Source organism: Dunckerocampus dactyliophorus, chromosome 21 (assembly GCF_027744805.1).
Source record: "Dunckerocampus dactyliophorus isolate RoL2022-P2 chromosome 21, RoL_Ddac_1.1, whole genome shotgun sequence".
Taxonomy (NCBI): Eukaryota; Metazoa; Chordata; class Actinopteri; order Syngnathiformes; family Syngnathidae; genus Dunckerocampus; species Dunckerocampus dactyliophorus.
Window position 1 is genome coordinate 2,958,442 of NC_072839.1, and position 19,234 is coordinate 2,977,675.

At 41.2% G+C, this 19,234-nt stretch overlaps 1 protein-coding gene across 3 annotated transcripts in view; it reads right to left on the bottom strand.

Annotated features, from left to right (window-relative positions):
* Positions 1-1,048: 1,048 nt before the first annotated feature.
* The window catches only part of jph1a (junctophilin 1a), a 29,782-nt gene continuing 11,596 nt past the window's right edge, over positions 1,049-19,234 (bottom strand). The window contains exons 3-6 of one of the 3 annotated variants that reach the window (XM_054765274.1): positions 13,416-13,534; positions 4,481-5,199; positions 2,578-2,674; positions 1,049-2,473 (exon numbers count right to left, since the gene is read on the bottom strand). In XM_054765274.1, coding sequence (XP_054621249.1) covers positions 2,594-2,674; positions 4,481-5,199; positions 13,416-13,534 — 919 coding nt within the window. In that variant the 3' untranslated portion in view covers positions 1,049-2,473; positions 2,578-2,593. Of the gene's footprint in view, positions 2,487-2,577; positions 2,675-4,480; positions 5,200-13,415; positions 13,535-19,234 lie in introns of those variants that run through there. The other 2 variants (XM_054765273.1, XM_054765275.1) reach the window with 2 other exon arrangements.

The window sequence follows — 19,234 nt, forward strand, 5'->3', positions numbered from 1 at the left end:
TAAATTTACGGAAAAAAAAGGTCGTAAACGTATGACTTTTATTCTCGTAAATTCACAAAAAACAAGTCGTAAGTTTACGAACAAAGACTTTTGTTCTCGTAAGTTTACGAGAAAAAAAGGACGTAAAATTACCTTTGACCCCGTTTTCATAGGTGTCCCTGGCAATGCCTGTCACGGAGTATTAAAATAATCTGAGATCTTGAGAATGAAGCTGTACATTTACGAGAATTAAAGTCGTAATTTTCCGACTTTTTTTCTCGTAATGTTACGGCTATTATTCTCGTAAATCTGCCAGTTTATTCTCAAAATCTCAGATTATTTTAATACGCTACTATAATACGGGGGATGTATGTGACCTTTGGCCTTGGTCCAAGGCTATATTATGACTTTTTTCCTTGTAAATGTACAACTTTTTTTCTTGTAAATTTATTACTTAATTCTTGTAGATTCATGACTTTTGTTCTCGTGGATTTACAACTTTTTTTCTCGCAAATGCCTGTTACGAAGTATTATAATAATCAGAGATTTTGAGAATGAAGCCATAAATTTACGAGAATTAAAGTCGTAACTTTCCGACTTTTTTTTCCTCTTAAAGTTACGACTTTTACTCTCAAAATCTCATAATTGTTTTTTTCCAATGTGGCCCTAATCATCCGTCGTACAATACCGATAACAGTACCGATAACCGCTAACTTTGTTTTATATCTACTTTTTGAATTTCGATTGAAGCGTAGTTTGTGCACACCTGGAGGAGGACTGGAACAAATTAGGATCTGCCCAACTGTCCCTGTTGATTCGCCCTCATCAAATATCCTGACATCACCACTCCCACCAAATCCACCATCCACTATCCAGGAGGACCAGAGTATAGCGCGGGAGGAGCCACCTGGCGTGGCCCAGCAAGGTGCACTGTATTCGGGCACCCGCTTCGAGCAGCCCGTGTGCCGCCATGGAGGTCTCTGGCAAACCTTTTGCACTTTTCAGGTGGCTGCTAAGGATTTTTGTGTGCTCTATACCCCCCCCCCCCCCCCCCCCCCCCCACCCCCAATTTGGTACAACTAACACGCTTGATTTTGTTTGAATCTCTCCTCAGTGGAGCTTTTTTTTTTTTTTTAAATGATCGGTTATCTGAGCTATTTTTAATGTTACCCGATTTAGCGGTATGACTTCATACGGCTCGCCAGTTATCGTGCACCCCTGTTGACGATGAATAGATTCACTGATCATTCCTTTTCCCCACAGCTGATTGCGAGCAGTGTTCAGAAATGTACGACAATAAATCAAATCAATGACCACGTTACGTTTGTCCTTGAAAAGTCAAAGAAACGCTCGCCTTAGCTGCAACAGAGACCACAAATGAGGCAAGTTAACTCATTAAAAAGCACGACTCAAGGTGACGAGTATCCCGCACAATATTAAGACAAGGATGGCATCTCTCAACACCCCCCACCCCCCCGCGCTTCCTCATCTTTTCATGAGGTACACGGTACTGTTAAAGACTTTTAAAAGGCATCCTGTCCGACCCCCCAACCCCACAGCATCAAGCTAAAGTACTGTTTGGATGCCGGGCATGCAAGCAGTGTTGGAGGACAGTGGAGACGACGAGCCCGTACAGGAAGTCGTTCTGATTTCAATAAATAACACAATAAGACATCACTCTGGACGGCTGGCGTCAATAAACTTCCTTCGCCAGCTGTCAATCAGCACGCTCGCTTCCTGTTCAGTCTCTTTCAATGACTTCAATAATGACAACGTTTGTTTTTGTTTTGGCAAAATATTGAAAAAGCAGAACATATTGCACTTATATGACAATTGGCGTGGGGGGCGGGGTTGGGGGGGGTTCAAAATAAAAGAAGAGTAAGGAAGATGAAAAGAAAGTGTTCATGCAATGGATGAGAGCGAGGGTGGTTTTGAAGCAGTATTTGGACAAGTGAAGGGAAGGTAAGACTGGCGAGTGAGCGTGCTAGCACTGACAGCTTAGCAACAGGCCAGCTTCCTGTCGTACAAAGCGGCGGGAGACCCCGCCCACCCCGCCACCCCCATCCCACCATCCTCACCTCCTCCTCTTGATGGCAAAATAGAAAGGCAGCTGTTTGCTCCCGTCATCTTAAAAAGTGCAGCTCCGCTCTCTTCTAGCAGCAAAGTCCGTCAGGCCTCCTCCTCCTCTTCTTCCTCCTCCTCCTCCTCCTCTCCGGCCCGGCCCGGTTCGCCTCGCCTCGAGCGGGTTTTCAAATGACTCGGACTAGGTTTTGATTGGTTTGTTTAAACTTACGAGACACGGCGATGCACCTCAGATTTTTCCAGAGGAATTTGGCGGGGGCGGTGGTCGTGACGCCATCTCCCTCTCCGTTCTCTTCTCGGCGTCACGCTCTCAACCAAACACCTCCGGCCACCGCTCGGACTCGTTGGCGCCATTTCCCCCACCCCCCCCCAAAAGGACGGCGATGCAGCTGCATAGCTTGCCGTCTTTTCACTGCAAACACAAACTTGGTGAAAAAAAAAAAACAACAAAACAAGACAAAGTCCCATTTAACTGTTGTGATTGGATAAAATGCATCACGTTGTGCAGACGCTCACCTGAGAACGAGCACTATCATGTCAGAAAATGGACAAATATAATCGCAAGGCCGATATTCAACAGCATCACCATAGCAACCAGGATGGAGTTAGGACCCTGAAAAGCAACACAGAAATAAAAGTCAGGCATGATCGCCACAACAACTGGAATTCTGGGTTCACTGAAGCGGGGGTCGAAGCGGTGAGGCTTCAGGGGATGCGCAGCAGCTTGAGAAAAATGAAGAAAAGTCTTTTTCTAAACCTTTGAATCATTTCTCTCCCATATTTGTTCACATTTTGTCATAAATGGGAACATTTTCAACAAATTATCAGTAATTGCTGCGCCACGGAGAGGGGGTAAGGTTAAATAAAGCTCTGCGACTTTTCGGGACATGTGTAAGCGTGATAATTGGCATGTATGTAACTTGTGAAGGACGTCCAAAACAAACAATTACCTTTACCTACGTCGCTGCTTTTTACCCTTGTCCCTATTAATTAGAAACTGATACATATTCATTTATTTATCTGTACAAACCACCGTAGGAGTTGCTGGCACAAGTGTTGTTTCAACATGAATAAAGACACAAACACACTTTCAAGAAATTTTATGAGCATGAGAATTTTATGATATTTTAATAAATTTTGTTTTATTTTGTGAAAAAGGCAAAAAAAAATTTAGATGTATTTAAAGACAAAGCTTTGTATGGTTATTGTAGTATCAACAGTTCGGCTTTTTTAATTTTTACTTTTACTATTCAATTCATATAATTTAATATTAATCATTTACATTTGATATTCTAAAATATTTCGCATTTTTACTGTATTTTGCTTTTATTTTCTTCATTTATGCATGAATGTTTATGCATCTGTTTTAAATAAAAGTAACGCTAATACATTTTTCGAGGCCGTTGGAAAATCTTATTTACGTCATTTTAAGAGATTTGAAGAGAATTTTTGACAATTTAAGGCCTTAAGGTGGAATGACTGGATTGTCGACTTTTTAAGGTCGCGCGGACACCGTGCATCTCCGTCAGGGTTGGGTCACACACAATACAGACAGACGAGGGGAATTGTACCCGTTTTAAAAATGTCATAGCTAAGGGCTGTCGAATGATTTTAAAAAATTAATCAGATTAATCACGGTTTTCAAATGAATTAATCATGATTAATCACCATGTCAAACGTTGTTGCCTTACAGTATTTTACCTTGTCATATTATCATATTACCTTATAATTTTCCTGTGCATTAACATAGGAACATAGGATGTGAACAAATGTATTGTAATTGATGTGAAACGAATTCGGGGGGGGGTAGGATTAAATAAGATTTGCTTCTTCCCACTCCTTTTTGGAGTGAATTGTACTTTGTGATGCATTCCAATGTAACTTGTATGCATGTTCAACATCCATTCAACCATGCCCATTATCATGTCGGACATATGCCTATTTTTACTGTACTTTATTGAAAGAAAGATAAATGACAGTGCAGGATTAAATATATTTTTTATGTAAAAAGAGCGCCAAATTAACTGAAAAGAGATGGCACACATGTGCGAAAATCTATTTCCCCAACACTGGTTTCTTTCGTAGCAGAATATTTGAATCAGACTTTTTACTGTCTTGTTATGAGCAATGAGGAGTTGCGTTCAAAGACACCACCTCATTTAAGTTGAAATCACACGTTTTGAGAGAATTTTCTGGGATTTCCGAGCACACTTAAATGCCGCAAATTGTACTTCCGCCTTAAGAGTGACAAAGTGAGTGATAAGAATATCCACTTATTGACTTTTGTTGCGTTTCTGTTTATTGAGACCACCCATTCACGCATGATAAAAAACGTTGTGATGTTCGGAGTGTCCATGAACGCATCATATTTTTGACAGCCCTAGTCATCACACATCGGTCTACAAAGCCCGCTACTCACTGTTTCCTCCGAGCTTTCTGCAATCTCCATGCTGGCTTTCTTTGTGTCAGCGAGGCTCTTTGGCTTTAAAGAATCTTGCTTCCTGAGTTTCGGGTCGCCCTTGCTGTCCCGTATGGAGGCCGGCTTCGGTGTCGGGGTGCTGAAAGACCTGGATTGCGGTGGCATGCGTGCCAGGGCCAGGGCGCTAGGCTCTTCCTCGGGGTCCTCCTCTGGATCAGGGGGTGGAGGGCCTTTGACGGGGGCCTTGACGTAGTAGCTGTGGTACTCGGTGTGGAGCTGGCCGTTGACCGGGATGGCAGGAGGTTGTGCGGGAGCGTTGGCAGGAGTTTGGGCAGCGGAAGGCGGGCTCGGCTGCTGAAGTTTAGCAGGTTTAGGGGGGGCCTCGATGTGCATATGACAACTCTTAGGGCCGTCGGGGACGGACGACCTCTCCTCTTTGCTCGGCTTCTTGCTTGAACGTTCATCTTTGCTGCTTTTGTGAGCCGACTTCTCTTCCTTGCTCGTTTTGCGGCCGTTGCTGTTGGCGAGATGACCTTTCTTCTTGCTGGAGTGAGGCGAGGGGGGAGGCGAGCCCCCGGGACTGTTCACCGGGGAACGAGGAGGAGTGGTACCTTTGCGATAGAAGTGGGGAGAATCTCTCGGCGAGCCGTCCTTCTTTTCAACAGGAACCTCTTTAATCTCCACCGGCTCTTTAAACTGCTGCTTTATGTAGTCCGGCCCTGCAGGAGCAAGGCAGGTGATGCAATTTAACTGAAAGACACGGTAAATACTTACTGAGTATTTACTCAATGCAGAAGTATACGGTATCCTACGCAGCCTATGTGGGGAAAGGTATCCCAAATATAATTCCCCCTGAATAATTTGCTGGATAAGTCTACTGCTTGGTGGAAATGTGACTATACTAAAGCGTTATCACCAATTTATCACAAAAAACATACAAAATGGCTACATTTATTAGGTTTGATTGATTGAGAAGGATTAAAAAAAAATAATAATCCAACAGTTTTCCCATTGAAAATTAATGAGCAATTTATTTGGTGCCCCCTACTGGTGGAAAATGTTCCATTTGTCATTAAATTCATTCGCCGTTTTTAGCCTGCTATAAACAAATTAAATGGTGCCTCCTACTGGCGAGAAATCATTTTCCATTTTCCATTATTGTAACGTTCAACTTATTCTACACGGTGACACGGCTCAGGTGGTTGCTGGTTCGATCCTGAGTCCTCGTGTAATCATTGGAAATATTTACACATTTCCCCATTTTTCATTCCAAATTCCGCCGTGTTCTCAACCGCTTCAAACCATGCTAATATCAAAATGTTCCTCTCATTCAGGACATTCAGGGCTGTTCTAAAAACTCCCACATTTTCCATAATTCAATATTTTCTGTAACATCGTTTCCATTGAACATGAACGGATGATCGCAATGTCGTTCCCTATTGGTGGGAACACACGCGGCATTCTGCACATTCTGTGCACAGAGGCGTGGCCCGCCCCGATGGTTGCTGGTTCGATCCTCAATCGGTGAATTGATTTCAACACATTTGCAAATTTCATTTCCGCTTCAGCATTCACACGTCATACTCCATCTAGTTGATTGTTTTTAGCAATTTTGGAAGCTTTGAAATTGCTATTGTTTTTCTCCACGTTACAGAATTAGAGTCTCATGAGGACAATTTAAAAAAAATGTATGCAATTAAACATTTAAAAAATATTTTGATGGGTTTTTTTTCGCACCAGAAAAACAGCACTTGGGGAGCCTGACTTTTTATATATTTTTTAAAAGAACACTAGAGATTTTTTTATTTGTATTTCTTTACCTTTGAGGAGCATATTGCTTTGCTCAAGCATAACAGAAAGCACAAACCTAGCAACAACAAAAAAAACCCAAAACAAACAGTTTGGTGATGGCTTGGGAGATAACCAAACTTTGAGGAGATGCCAGTTCTATTTTGAAAAATCTTTACCTATCTACACCGTCCAAGAACTGGCAGCGAGAGAAGGGGAGCTTGTTATCTAACTCCTCCTGTCTCATGAGAGCATTTCATTGTGAGCTTCAAAGTGTGGCTGAGCACTGCAACGCGTTCTAATGAAATATTCATGACTCAACATACTTGTAGAGGTGCAGACATATCATATTGAGATGGTATGGTGACAAAGGTGATATTAGTCATCTTCAGGCACATACAGTACTTGTTCAAAATGGTTTATAACCCTGAATGTGAACGTAAATGTCCGACTGCATGTGTGAAAACTCGCACTTTATCCGTCACCTTGTACTGCGCGCTGAATTATCGTTCTACTGAGACAGCAGGCTTGTTGTTCCTTTGCTTGAATTAGACTGTGCCGAGATGGACAACATTAGATTGTGTTTTAATAATAATAATAATAATAATAATAATAATAACAAAAAAGGATGTGCAGCCCTCTGCAGGGTTTGTGATGCCAGTGTGTCTCGTATTTGCTTACGCTATTGGGTTGGAAAATGGGTTAATCCCGCAGATCAATGCAGATCAATTTGATGCGACGCTAACAGGGACTTTCCCAGAATGAAAGCATGTCCAATCCCATGTCATGGTGTGACGTTGTCACATTGTAGTTAAGCTCTGTTGGGGTATCTCTGTGTACTATCCCGACTGCTTTAAGATTTATTTCCATTCTTTTTGCTGGTCACGCTGGCAGATGGATAAAAGGAGGCTGGGATGAAAGAGGGAGTGGGCGCATGTCTTTGTCAGGCACAATCATTCTCCTGTACACGAGAACATATGCACATGCAAATGAACCGTACGAACCACTATCCAGGGGTCTAGTTGAGTTAACAAGAACAAGTGACTATAGAAATACACATTCTATCACAACACTACACTGGTCACTACAAGGCATAACAAGAAAATGATGATTTAGCTAATTATTGCAGAGAAAAGGCTGGTATTTTTGCAGATAAAGCATAAAAATGTGAATATTCTGCACTGCGCTGCACACTGGTGTGCTCCAGGGCTCCGTCCTGGAGCCCCTTCTCCTTGTTTACATTGTACCCATTGGTCACATTTTCTGTACATCTCATCCACATGAGCACGAGTCTTATTCACGCTTATCTTCTGTTATTATGTCTACTATCTTGGGTAATAGGAGTGTAAAGGAATATAGGGGTGTTATTTCATGTCTGGGGGGCTCTAATAATGTTAAAACCCGTATTTAGAAGGCTGCAAACAACTATGAAAATATTCCATTTGTAAATAAGGAATCCTACCGTATGTAACGGCTCGTACCATGAGATAATATCAGTATTTGGTCCCACCTCTAACAGGGTCCCACCAAATCTGTGTTCTAAAACGTCAGCCCACATGTTGGATGCTTGAAAGTCACAAGAAGTCAACTTGACCTCGGACAGCTGCTGTGGTGTCTCTAAAAAGCAGCACCTGCTCACGTCTGCTAAAAGCTTTTATGCCTCCACCTGGTTGGTCTTGAGTGTACCTTGACGGGGTCAAACAAGGTGGAGCGGGATCCCCGGCGGGCCGCCTCCCCCCCATCTACGATGACGGGCTGAAGGAAGGGACAGCTGTGCTGTGCTGTGCCGGCCCCCCCGGCCCGGAGAGGTGAGGTGGGGGGGCCCGTGCTCCTCCTTAGTGCGCAAGGATGCCAGCTATGTCTCCATTAGAGCCCGGCGCGCACACGTCGGCAACAAATATAGCCCAATTAACGTCACGACCAGGGGCCGTGCCCACCCCCGACCCTCGCCGCTCCCCTCCAGGGTGCTGTGTGTGAACCAGTCGTAAAGGTCAGGGTTCTGTTCCCCGTGACCCTGGCTTCCCTTTTGAAGTACACACTCCCAACGCGGGTGATAATCTGCGACCAGTCTGAAATGTCAATTACAAACAACGAGGGGTTTAGACCCCTGGTTGCTACCCAAGAGGGTTTAGCATTAAAAGCAGAGGGATGGCAGCAAGTGAGAACATTTCCACTGCAAGAGGTCAACATTAACTAAATCAAATATGAGCTTTATCTCCTGTCAGGCTGTCATTACATTTTTTGCTAAGATCGGGAGATCAGTGAATAATGCATGCATGTCAGTGGAAGTGGGTGTATTTATTTCATTGATTAAAAATACAAATTATTTGGCCTTGGCTTGTATTCCAATGAGTGCCTTTCCAGTCACAAAAATACATTTGATTTTCCCCAAACTTTGTGGACATGGATAGGGGCGTGGGCCAAGGAACACATTCTAGGTAGGAATGTGGATGAAGGCATTTAACAGTGCGAGACAAGTCATTTTCATTTATTTATGCAGGTTGATCATATCTATCACGCTTATATCTACATCATATCTTTATCACGCTTTTGCAAAAATATACTAATAAATAAATCATGCTGTTTCATGGTTGAATATGGCCTGCTATTAATCCAAAATATGCACATTTTAGCAAATTGCACTCATTCTTTTGCCTAAATTAAGCATTTTCGAGCATAAAAGTGGCAAAATTAACCGAAAACACAAACATAAGGCATTCAGGCTTGACAGATGTCAGTAATGTTACATTGGTGAGATAACAGCCACCGCAGGAAGTACTGTCCAGAACGAGAAGTAAAAAAGAACAATAAGGAACTCTCTCAATGCTAACATGTGTAAGTCTACTTTATGTCTTATTTTCTCTTATTATGTCTACTATATCGGATAACAGGAGTGTAAAGGTGACTATAGGGGTGTTATTTCATATCTAGAGGGCTCTAATAATGTTAAAAACCATATTTAAGAAGGCCGTAAACAGATTTTCTATGCTAAAACTATGAAAATATTCCATTTAGAAATAAGGAATCCTACTTTGTGGAAATTCACTTATCATGGTATCACCGCGATAAATGAGGGATTACTTGTTATTAAAAAAAATAATAATAATTACATAAAAAATAAAAACAAAAACGAGGAATTGCTTGTCATTATAAAAATAAATAAATAAAATAAAAAAGGATTACTATATCGTTACACCCCTAACATAGTATTTTTTTAATTTAAAAAAAGTTTGAAAATTAAAAAATGAAATAAATAAATAAATGCAAACAACTTCATTGTATATGAGGGTCAACAGTTTGGTGCCGATCCAAAAGAGCATTATTCTACACTGGTACACTAATACCAGTCATTTTAGCATTTTACACTCCTGGAAAAAACGATAAGACCACCCTTGTTTCTTCATTTTCTTGTTCAATTAATTCCTGATACAACTAAAGGTACCTTTGTTGGGACAAATATAACAATGACAACAAAAATAGCTCATAAGGGTTCAGACTTCTTGGCAGTACAATGCTACAGCTATTCATGGAAGAACTTAAGTGATTTGGTTATTATCAAGAAAATCATGGGAGTTAAGCTCTTAAAGCCAACTCTTATGAGCTATATTTGTTAGCATCATGATATTTGTCCAAACAAATGTACCTTGAGTTGTACCAGGCAGTACAACGGATCAATCAACTAAAGAAACAAGGGGGCTCTAATCGTTTTTTCCATGACTGTACATCCACAGACAAGTCCTATTGACACTATTGTGTGTGTGGGGGGGTTCCTGTTATCGCTAAATACTGCTAAAATGTCTTTTAAAAGCTTGCCCTAATATAAAAAAGGAGACATAATTGACTGCCTATTTTCCTGTTCCTAGCCAACTGAGGACATGTTCTCTTTGAGGTGGTTGTCATATAAGCACAGTAAGAATAGGGGAGCCTGTTTACACTCAACACACTGCCAAAGGACAAAGTGAACCAACAATAAAGCAGAAGGCCATTTTTGGATTCTTTGGATGTTGCCCCACTATCATGATGATGATGATGATGATGACATTGGCCGCTCTCTCATTCATGATCCCACTTAAAAGGCAAGAACGCTCTCCGCATAGACTTGCGGATCACTCGCTGCGCGCCGTGGCATGGGCGCCGGTTTCCACAACACAACACACAAACCAGAGCACAGTGTTTCTGGCCAGAGTGGTGCATCTGTGTGTGGCTTAGCGGAGGGGACGCGCTCGAATGAGTACCATTGTCAATGTGTTGCTCACTCGCTATTTTGTGGCGCCTTCTGGCAAAGGCCCAAGGTCATCCAGCTCACAGGCCTAAATATACTGCACAGTGTAAGTGAGGGAGGGAGACACGCCTCGCTGGTACGCATCAGACAACTTTAACTTTGAAGGCGCTGTACAAGGCAAGGCTTTGTTTTCCTCGGCACGTACAGTACACTAATCACTTCAAAATGACCAGGATTTGAATAGGCCCAACTTTTTCCAGCGAGAGCCACATAGCGCAAAATGAAAGGATGCAAGGGCCACTTTTGGTGTCCCAAAAAAAACGTATACACACTTTAAATAATTGTAAACTAGGTCTTTATTATAATTTGTTCAATTTTCAAAGTGTCATAGAATTTCAAATCATCACTGCCTTTTCTCAAACTGACATCCGTTGTGGTCCGGACACGACCGACAACGCCAGGCAATGGAATTGCACGCATCACCAAACTATTTCCTTGGTGTTTGCGCGCACTCGCGTTCAGTGGCTGCTCTCAACTCAGCGACTGTTGCGGCTCTCGTAGCGTGGACGTTGTCTTTAAGGTGTCCCCATAAAAACAAGTCTAGTGGTGTGAGATCTGGTATTCAACGAAACCCCTCCTTCCAATCCACCTGTTTGGCAAGAAAAATAATCTTCATAAATGTTCTTTTTGACTTTATTATGACTTTATTCCCATAATATATCAACTTTACTGTATTGCCATAATATTATAACTTATTTCCCCAACCGTATTTCCCAAAAATGACAACTTTATTGTGTTTTGTTTCTCATATTGCGACTAAAAAAAAACCCAAAACAAACTATTTTCTTTAATATTTCATCACTATGCTACTAAAATGACATTTTCCTCATAATATTACAAGTTTATTCCATAAATTTGTGACTTTTGTTAGAATGACTTCTCTCTTCATATTTTGATTTTATTCTCATAAAATTACAGCTGTTTTTTCCATTTCCGCTGTTGTTTTTTCCCCCCCAAGTATTTCAACTTTCTTCTTGTAAATTTTCTTGTCATAATTATGACTTTATTCCCACAATATTTTGACTTTATTCCCATAATATTTTTACTTTATTCCAATATTTTGACTTTATTCCCACAATATTTTGACTTTTTTCCCACAATATTTTGACTTTATTCCCATAATATTTTGACTTTATTCCCACAATATTTTGACTTTATTCCCACAATATTTTGACTTTATTCCCACAATATTTTGACTTTATTCCCACAATATTTTGGCTTTATTCCCACAATATTTTGACATTATTCCCACAATATTTTGACTTTATTCCCATAATATTTTGACTTTATTCCCACAATATTTTGACTTTATTCCCACAATATTTTGACTTTATTCCCACAATATTTTGACTTTATTCCCACAATATTTTGACATTATTCCCACAATATTATGCCGGTAACTTTTTCCCCAACCTCAATTTCCAAAAATCACAACTTTATTTTGTTTTGTTTGTTCCACATAATATTACGACTTCTCTTTAATAGGTCAACACGATGCTAAAATGACATTCTATTTCCTCATCATATTACGAGTCTATTCTCGTAAAGTTGCGACTTCTCTAATAATGTTAAAAACCGTATTTAGAAGGTTGTAAACAGGTGTATTAACTATGAAAATATTCCATTTCTAAAAAAGGAACTTCAGTTACATGGTATCACCGCAATAAATGAGAGGTTACTCAATATTATTTAAAAAAAACAAAATAAAAGGGATTACTTGTTATAAAAAAAAAATATATATATATATATATATTCTATTTTGTATCCATGGAACCACTTTATTATATAACAATTTGACCCTCATATATACAACGATACAAAGATGTTTTTTTTGGATCAGGTACAGTACCTGTCAAAAATAACGAGTGGGAGTCTATATTATGTCTTATCTTCTCGAATTATGTCTACTATATTGGGTGACGCAAGAGTAAAGGTGACTATAGGGGTGTTATGTCATGTCTGCAGGGCTCTAATAATGTTGTAACAGGTTTTTAACGGTCTAACTATGGAAATATTCCATTTATAAATAAGGAATGCTACTTTGCAGAAATTCACTTATCACGGTCGGATCTGGACCCCATTATTTTGAGTGCAGCTATATCTATATCATAAATAAAATAGTAAAATAAGCCCTGGTCTTGTATTGGATGTCATGAGGTCGTGCAGGTGTTCCTCATGTTGCAGCCTGTGGGCGTGTGTTAAACGGACCCCTGCCCTCCCTCTGACCTTGTGTTTCACCTCTGACCCCACATCAAGCGGACTAAAAAGGTTCGCCATTCCTTACTATTTCTGTTCCAGTCTTGCATTCATGAAAAAGGGGAGATCTTGGTCAAAAGATACACTAGGCCCACTGTGCGATGAAAGGACGGCATTCTTCAGCAGGAAAAAGCAATCACACATATTTTGGCAGGTTTTACAGATCCAGATTTTAGCAGCTCTTCCGATAGCTGTTAAGAACAAGTCTGAGAAAGCGGCGACAAGGCTTCCGTGCAGCATACAGTACAGAACTCGTTGGCGCCAACGCAGCCGCTCCACTGTGGAGTGTTTGAAAGCCTTCTCGAGACTTCTCGCTTGCTATTTCAGTGCCGCGACACAAAGGCTGACACTTTTTCGCACCCTGAACCAGCTCATTACAAAAGGGCGAATGCACCTTTATTTACACAACCTAAAGCCACCAAAAAAAAGACTTTTATTTGAGAGTGTTGCTGCTAAAAACGGAAAGTGAAGGCACGTTGTGGGTGCACTTTTTGTGCTTTCTTGTATTCCTGCCGCCTACAACTTTATATTTGGATTGAAACCCTTTTAATAGCTTGAATGTGTACTGTGTAATGCCCACGGGGGTGCAGCTTTGCTCTTCGAGGTTACCTGGTTGATAGAAGTTGGGCGCCAGCTCCCTCGCTACCGATCTGGCAATTTCGGCGTCGTGCACGGCAGAGAGGGCGGCCTGGTCCGCAGCCTCGCTTTTAGTCCTGGCATGGGCCGTCCTGCAAGGAGACAATATTGCAGTGTCAAGATTCACGCGCCATTTGTCGTGTCCAACTCAATATCCCTCCCTTTTTTTGGGACACAATTTCCCCCGTGCTTCTTATATTAAATCCAAAGCCAGAGCTCAATGGCGTCCAACCAACCTTAATCCAGTGTGAACCACTTGTGATGAATTCCTAAATGTTCCACAGTGGGCATTGACAGGAGTGGAAAAAAAGCAGACATCCATCATGATGGCAGTAGTAGTGTGAGCAAATCCTCAGGCTAAAACCATCACGTAAACCTGGCTTGTGTCCACTGCTACTGTATCACGGCTGTGCCGAAAAGCGCCAAAATAGAGGAAAAGTATTATGTTTTGGGATCAATGCAAGCTTAGTATTAGCAGGGAGAGGCTTTATGGGAAAGGAGCGGAGCTGACCTGCTTCACAAAAGAGAGACCAAGAGATGCTCATGCTCCAAAACCACACTACCTGTGTCACCTGCATGTGTATTTATGTATGTACAGTATGTATGACGTGTGCCTTGACTTCCCTCATCCATCTTCCTCTCAGCATGTCCTTTCCTCACCAACGCCCCCCCATTTGTATCCAAGATATGCACTGCAGCTGTGTTTGCTTGTTCCTTGCTTTTCACTATCTCACACTCGCAAATAAACACACGTACACACTTCATCTTCGACATGCCAGGACATGTTTGCAGGTCAAAGTGCGCCACTTCGAGAAATGTTATGTGGAAAAATAATTTATAAAAACGAGCTCTTTTATCAAAATTGGATCAAATTATCTCGAAACGTGCGATCTGTAATGGCTTTATAAATGAATTGGAGCGTGGAATGACATTTGTGAAAATTGTTTTGTTTGAAAATGTCAAACATGCGCCTCATAATCAAAGTCTTGCACGGTGCTTTGGAAACGGTCATATTTTACATACTGTATGATAATATAATAACCAGTATTTTAATAATATTTATATATATAATATTTTTAATAATACAGTACATTAAAACATGAATGGTCAATGCATTATATTTTTATTAAGCATTATATATTCAAGTGTAATTCTTTCTGGAAAGCACAATAAAAACAACCAAATTGATAGCATATCATAACAATAATAATAAAAAATAACAATATAACAAATATATATAACACAAATTAATCTATAATACTTGATATAGTATTTACGTGTCATAATATGCTTTCATATATAATAATAACAATAATTAATGTAAACATAACATAAATATATACACACATACACAGTATATACATATATATATTATATTTTTTATTATAATTAACATTTTTAGGATAATAAAAATAATTTATGTAAACGACATAAACATACATAAACACTGATAAATTAATATTAATTTATCTTTTAATTTATTTAATAAATAATACATGACATATTAATTATTAAATATTAATTTAACATATTTGATTTAAAAAATTAAAATATAAATTCATCTTTTTTTATAATGAAAATAACAGTTACGACAACTATGTATATGTTACACAGTTTACACATATTATCTGTATTATTATTAATATTACATTTGAAAATCTATATATATATATATTATCGATTATAAAGGCGTCTTCCTTTAATACTTCCAGTCTAATATGTTCCGTTCAAGTGCGACATGCTGAATGAGGCCAGTTTATAATTCCATTGATTGTATTAGTCCAGAGTTTCATACTGTGCACTTGTCTTTGTTCTGATACAGGATGTTTGTGCCACACAGAAATCTTTCTGTCAGAGTGACAGAGTGACCCTAATGGACGGACGTCTCTATTTCAGGACTTGCTGGACTGAGGGATGTCCTGTTTGTGGGGGAGCGGCACTTTATTAAAATGCGTGAAGAGCCATATGCCGGCCGCTCGTCCCCCCCCCAGAAATAAGTCTGTGCATGACCCAGAGGCAGACAGACTGCGGGTTGTGTTTACAGACAGCCTGCGTGGTCTCTTTCTCACCCTCTGGAAGTTCGCCACTGACCAGCTGCAGATGAAAATGTAAAAATACATTTGCAGAGTATTTGGCAGCATCTGAGTGGCACGCACTTTTAACACGCAGCGCTTTATTGGTTGCTGTGAAACACGTTGCATAGGCCGGGTGTGGCTCTAGATGCTGCCCGTTTTATATGAGAAAAAAAAAAAAGTTGTTGCCAGGCAGATTCACAGACCTCAAGCATCACTGCCCCAACCGGCCACTTAAAAAAACGGCATATAGAAACATTCACCCGGCGACTGCTCTGTATTGAATATAAAAAGGGGTAGAAACACGCTACTTACCCACAGCAGACATGAAAGCATCGCATGCACTCGCCACACACGCTACCATCAGGACATGAATGTGTCTATTTCTGAAATGTGTGAAATGTCCAGGCAGGAACGTGCCGAGGGCCGTGGCACGTCCCTATAGGAGCCTAACGTTTCCTGTTAGCGACGGTCGGGGCGCCCGGCCGTGGTCGGGAAGCGGCGGCGTAGACTGTTCCCAGACAGGATGTCTGCGGGTAGGAGGTGACAGGCAGAGAATGATGAGGGAGAGTGAGTCGGAAGGTGTGAAAGCAGATGACGTTGGTGAGTTGTATTCCAGGCAACGGTCAGCATCCCACAGTTACTTTTTCTCCACGTGGGGTGCATTGCAACGTCATAAAAATGGCGGGATGGATACGGATGGACGGATAGACACTGTGTTTCACACTACTATATTTTCGAGACTATAAGCGTAGTTTGAAAGCTGCGCATTCTACGTGGCACAAACATCCGTATCAGAACAAAGTAAAGTGCAAAGTTTGAAACGCTGGCCTCATACAATCAGCGGAATGACAAACTCTAAGTTCAACATGAATGGGCAATTTATTTGCTGCCCCTACTGACTGGAAAATCATTTGACATTTTCCATTACTGTAACATCCTGCGTATTCTACGGGGTTCGACGTGGCTCTGGAGGGAGAGTGGTTGCTGGTTCGATCCTCGTTCCAGCCGCAATCATTCAGCTTATTTGGTCAGTATTCGGTGGGCATTTTTACTTTCCAGCATTTCAAATTCCGCCGTTTTTACTAGGGTCATTCAGGACATGTCGGCTGTTTACCGGGATTTTTCAGAACAATTCCCACATTTTCCATAATTCTACATTTTCTGTGATATTTTTCCCCTTTGAAAATGAATGGACAATTTCAATGTCGTCCCCTATTGGTGGAAATTCATTTTATACTTAACATTACGTACATGTAACATTCTGCTTGTTCCGTGCATGGTGGCACGGCTCAGGTCGTAGGGCGGTCGACTCCCAACCTGATGGTTGCTGGTTCGTTCCTCACTCAATGGATTTCAACACATTTCTAGGATATCCATCCATCCATTTTCTATGCCGCTTCTCCTCATTATGGTTGCGGGGGATATGCTGGAGCCTATCCCAGCTGACTTCGGGCGACCAGTGTGGTACACCCTGGACTGGTCGCCAGCCAATCGCAGACATTTCTAGGATATTTCAGCATTCATTCTACATTTCAGCTCAGATTTAGCATTCACACGCAATTTCTACTATCTTTTTATTTGTAAACAATTTTCAGCTATTATTTTTACCATGAATATTACTGCTGTCTATCAACCTGATAATGTTGTCGCTTGTTCCTACTGTATGTGGGATCGCATTACGTTTTGTTAGGTTAGCGAGCCAGCGGACACACAATAGGTCGTAAACGCCCAGCGCAGTTTCTAGACAACAATTAGCCTCGACATTGTTTACGCGTTAAATTCAGAAGCCAGTCTGCTTCTGAATGCAAAGCAACACCTGTTCACGCCATCTTTGCAGGCACCGATGCCTGCCTGCACACGGGCGTTGGTTCACAGCTAATGTAGGTATTGTATTTTCAGGTAACGCTGCACACACGCACGCACATACGCACACACGCACACACACACACACACACACTGAGCATTTCCAAATTTACTCTATGCTTACATTTACATTCCTCTATAAATATTTAAGTGGCCCGTGTGAGTGTGAATGTGCTCTCAGGCCATCACTCATCAGCCAGGCTGTGGTCTACGTGAAGATGGTCCCTTTCACACACACATGCTGACACAGTTGCACCCCCGCCACCCCACCCCCACATCTCATCTCTCCCCTGTCTGTCCAGGATGGGAAGTGGAATGCTGACTGCTCTTAATGTATAATAAGCCAGAAGATGAGTCTTAAGACCTTGCCTGTGGTAAACATCAGCACTCAACAATCTTTCATTAAGTTCCATCAATCTCTTTCATCGCCTCAGACGGGGAAAAAAAGAATAAAATAACAGCGCATGGGGTCAGATTTCCGCGACTGACACCACTTGAGTAGTTCCAGTCTCGGTAAGAAGCACGAAATAATAGTATAAACAACAAAATGACTAACATTTATATATAGAAGCGGCACTGAACCAAACACAAACCCGGCACAAACGGTCAGTGAGGCAGCTTTTCCATCACAGTACCACATCCACTCGTCCACCTTTGAGAGCGGAAACCACAAAACCCGCACCGCCTGCAGAATGATATCCGGGTGATGGACAGTATACCTTACTAAGGTCTACTCGTCGTACATTGGGTTTGTTTTTATACACTGAGGTCCATTTTATGTTGAGCTGTTTAAAAAAGGCAGAATGGTACACCTATTATAGGCAAAACCCTTTTTCTATCTGCGATTAACTGCGATTAATTACGAGTTAACTCTGTACAACATGTGATCAATGAGGATTAAATGTTTTAATCAATTGAGAGCCCTCATTATTATATGTACTTTTCAGAACGTAAGGCACCGGTAGGCAAGTACGCTACAAAGTTTGGAGACACTTTATCATGTAAGCCAAACAAACAGTAAGCCAGGGGACACGTTTTGTCCAAGAAGAGACCGTCCACTCAGCAAAGGCGTGTGCACGTGTGTGTCGCTCTCAAATAGAGCGTGATGTGACGTCGGGCGCACGCCGGAGGCTCGCAAACATGCACCTGATACGCCGCTGATGCGGATCTTGGTCGGGTGTTGTTTAATAGGCGACACCGAATCCCCCCCCAACCCAACCCCCTCGACTGGGATGATCCCTCTGCTTTTGGGAAGGGGAGGGAGAGTGGAGGAGAGGGGGGTGGCGGTAGCGGCACAGATTCACATTGCTCTTTGTGTCAACACGGCTGGTGAAAAATGAGCACAGCTGATGCGGCTAATGACACCAGGGAGGGGGGCCAGGGGGGTGGTGGTGGGAGCAAGGGGGTGAAACATGCCCCCCAAAAATACAAATAAAAATAAAATAAATGAATTAACAATGTGTGAATAAATGGAATGAATGAATTAACTAATTAATTAATTAAAATAATATTTTTGAATTTAATAATAACAATGACAATAACAATTACTTAAGAAAATGCTTTTTACAAATTTAAATAAATACACATAATAATGATTTAAAGCCAGTTTATTTCTCAGTTAAGAGAGGTTAAGCTGTTAAATTTCCTGAAATGCTAAAAAATAAAATAATAATGTTTACGTAGCAATTGTTCAACCTAACTTAGGTGAGGCTAAAACTCTTGAATCTTGAATCTTGAATGTTAGGTTGATTGGCGACTCTAAATTGTCCACAGGTGAGCGTGAACGGTTGTTTGTCTATATGTGCCCTGCCATTGGCTGGCGACCAGTCCAGGGTGTACCCCGCCTCCCGCCCA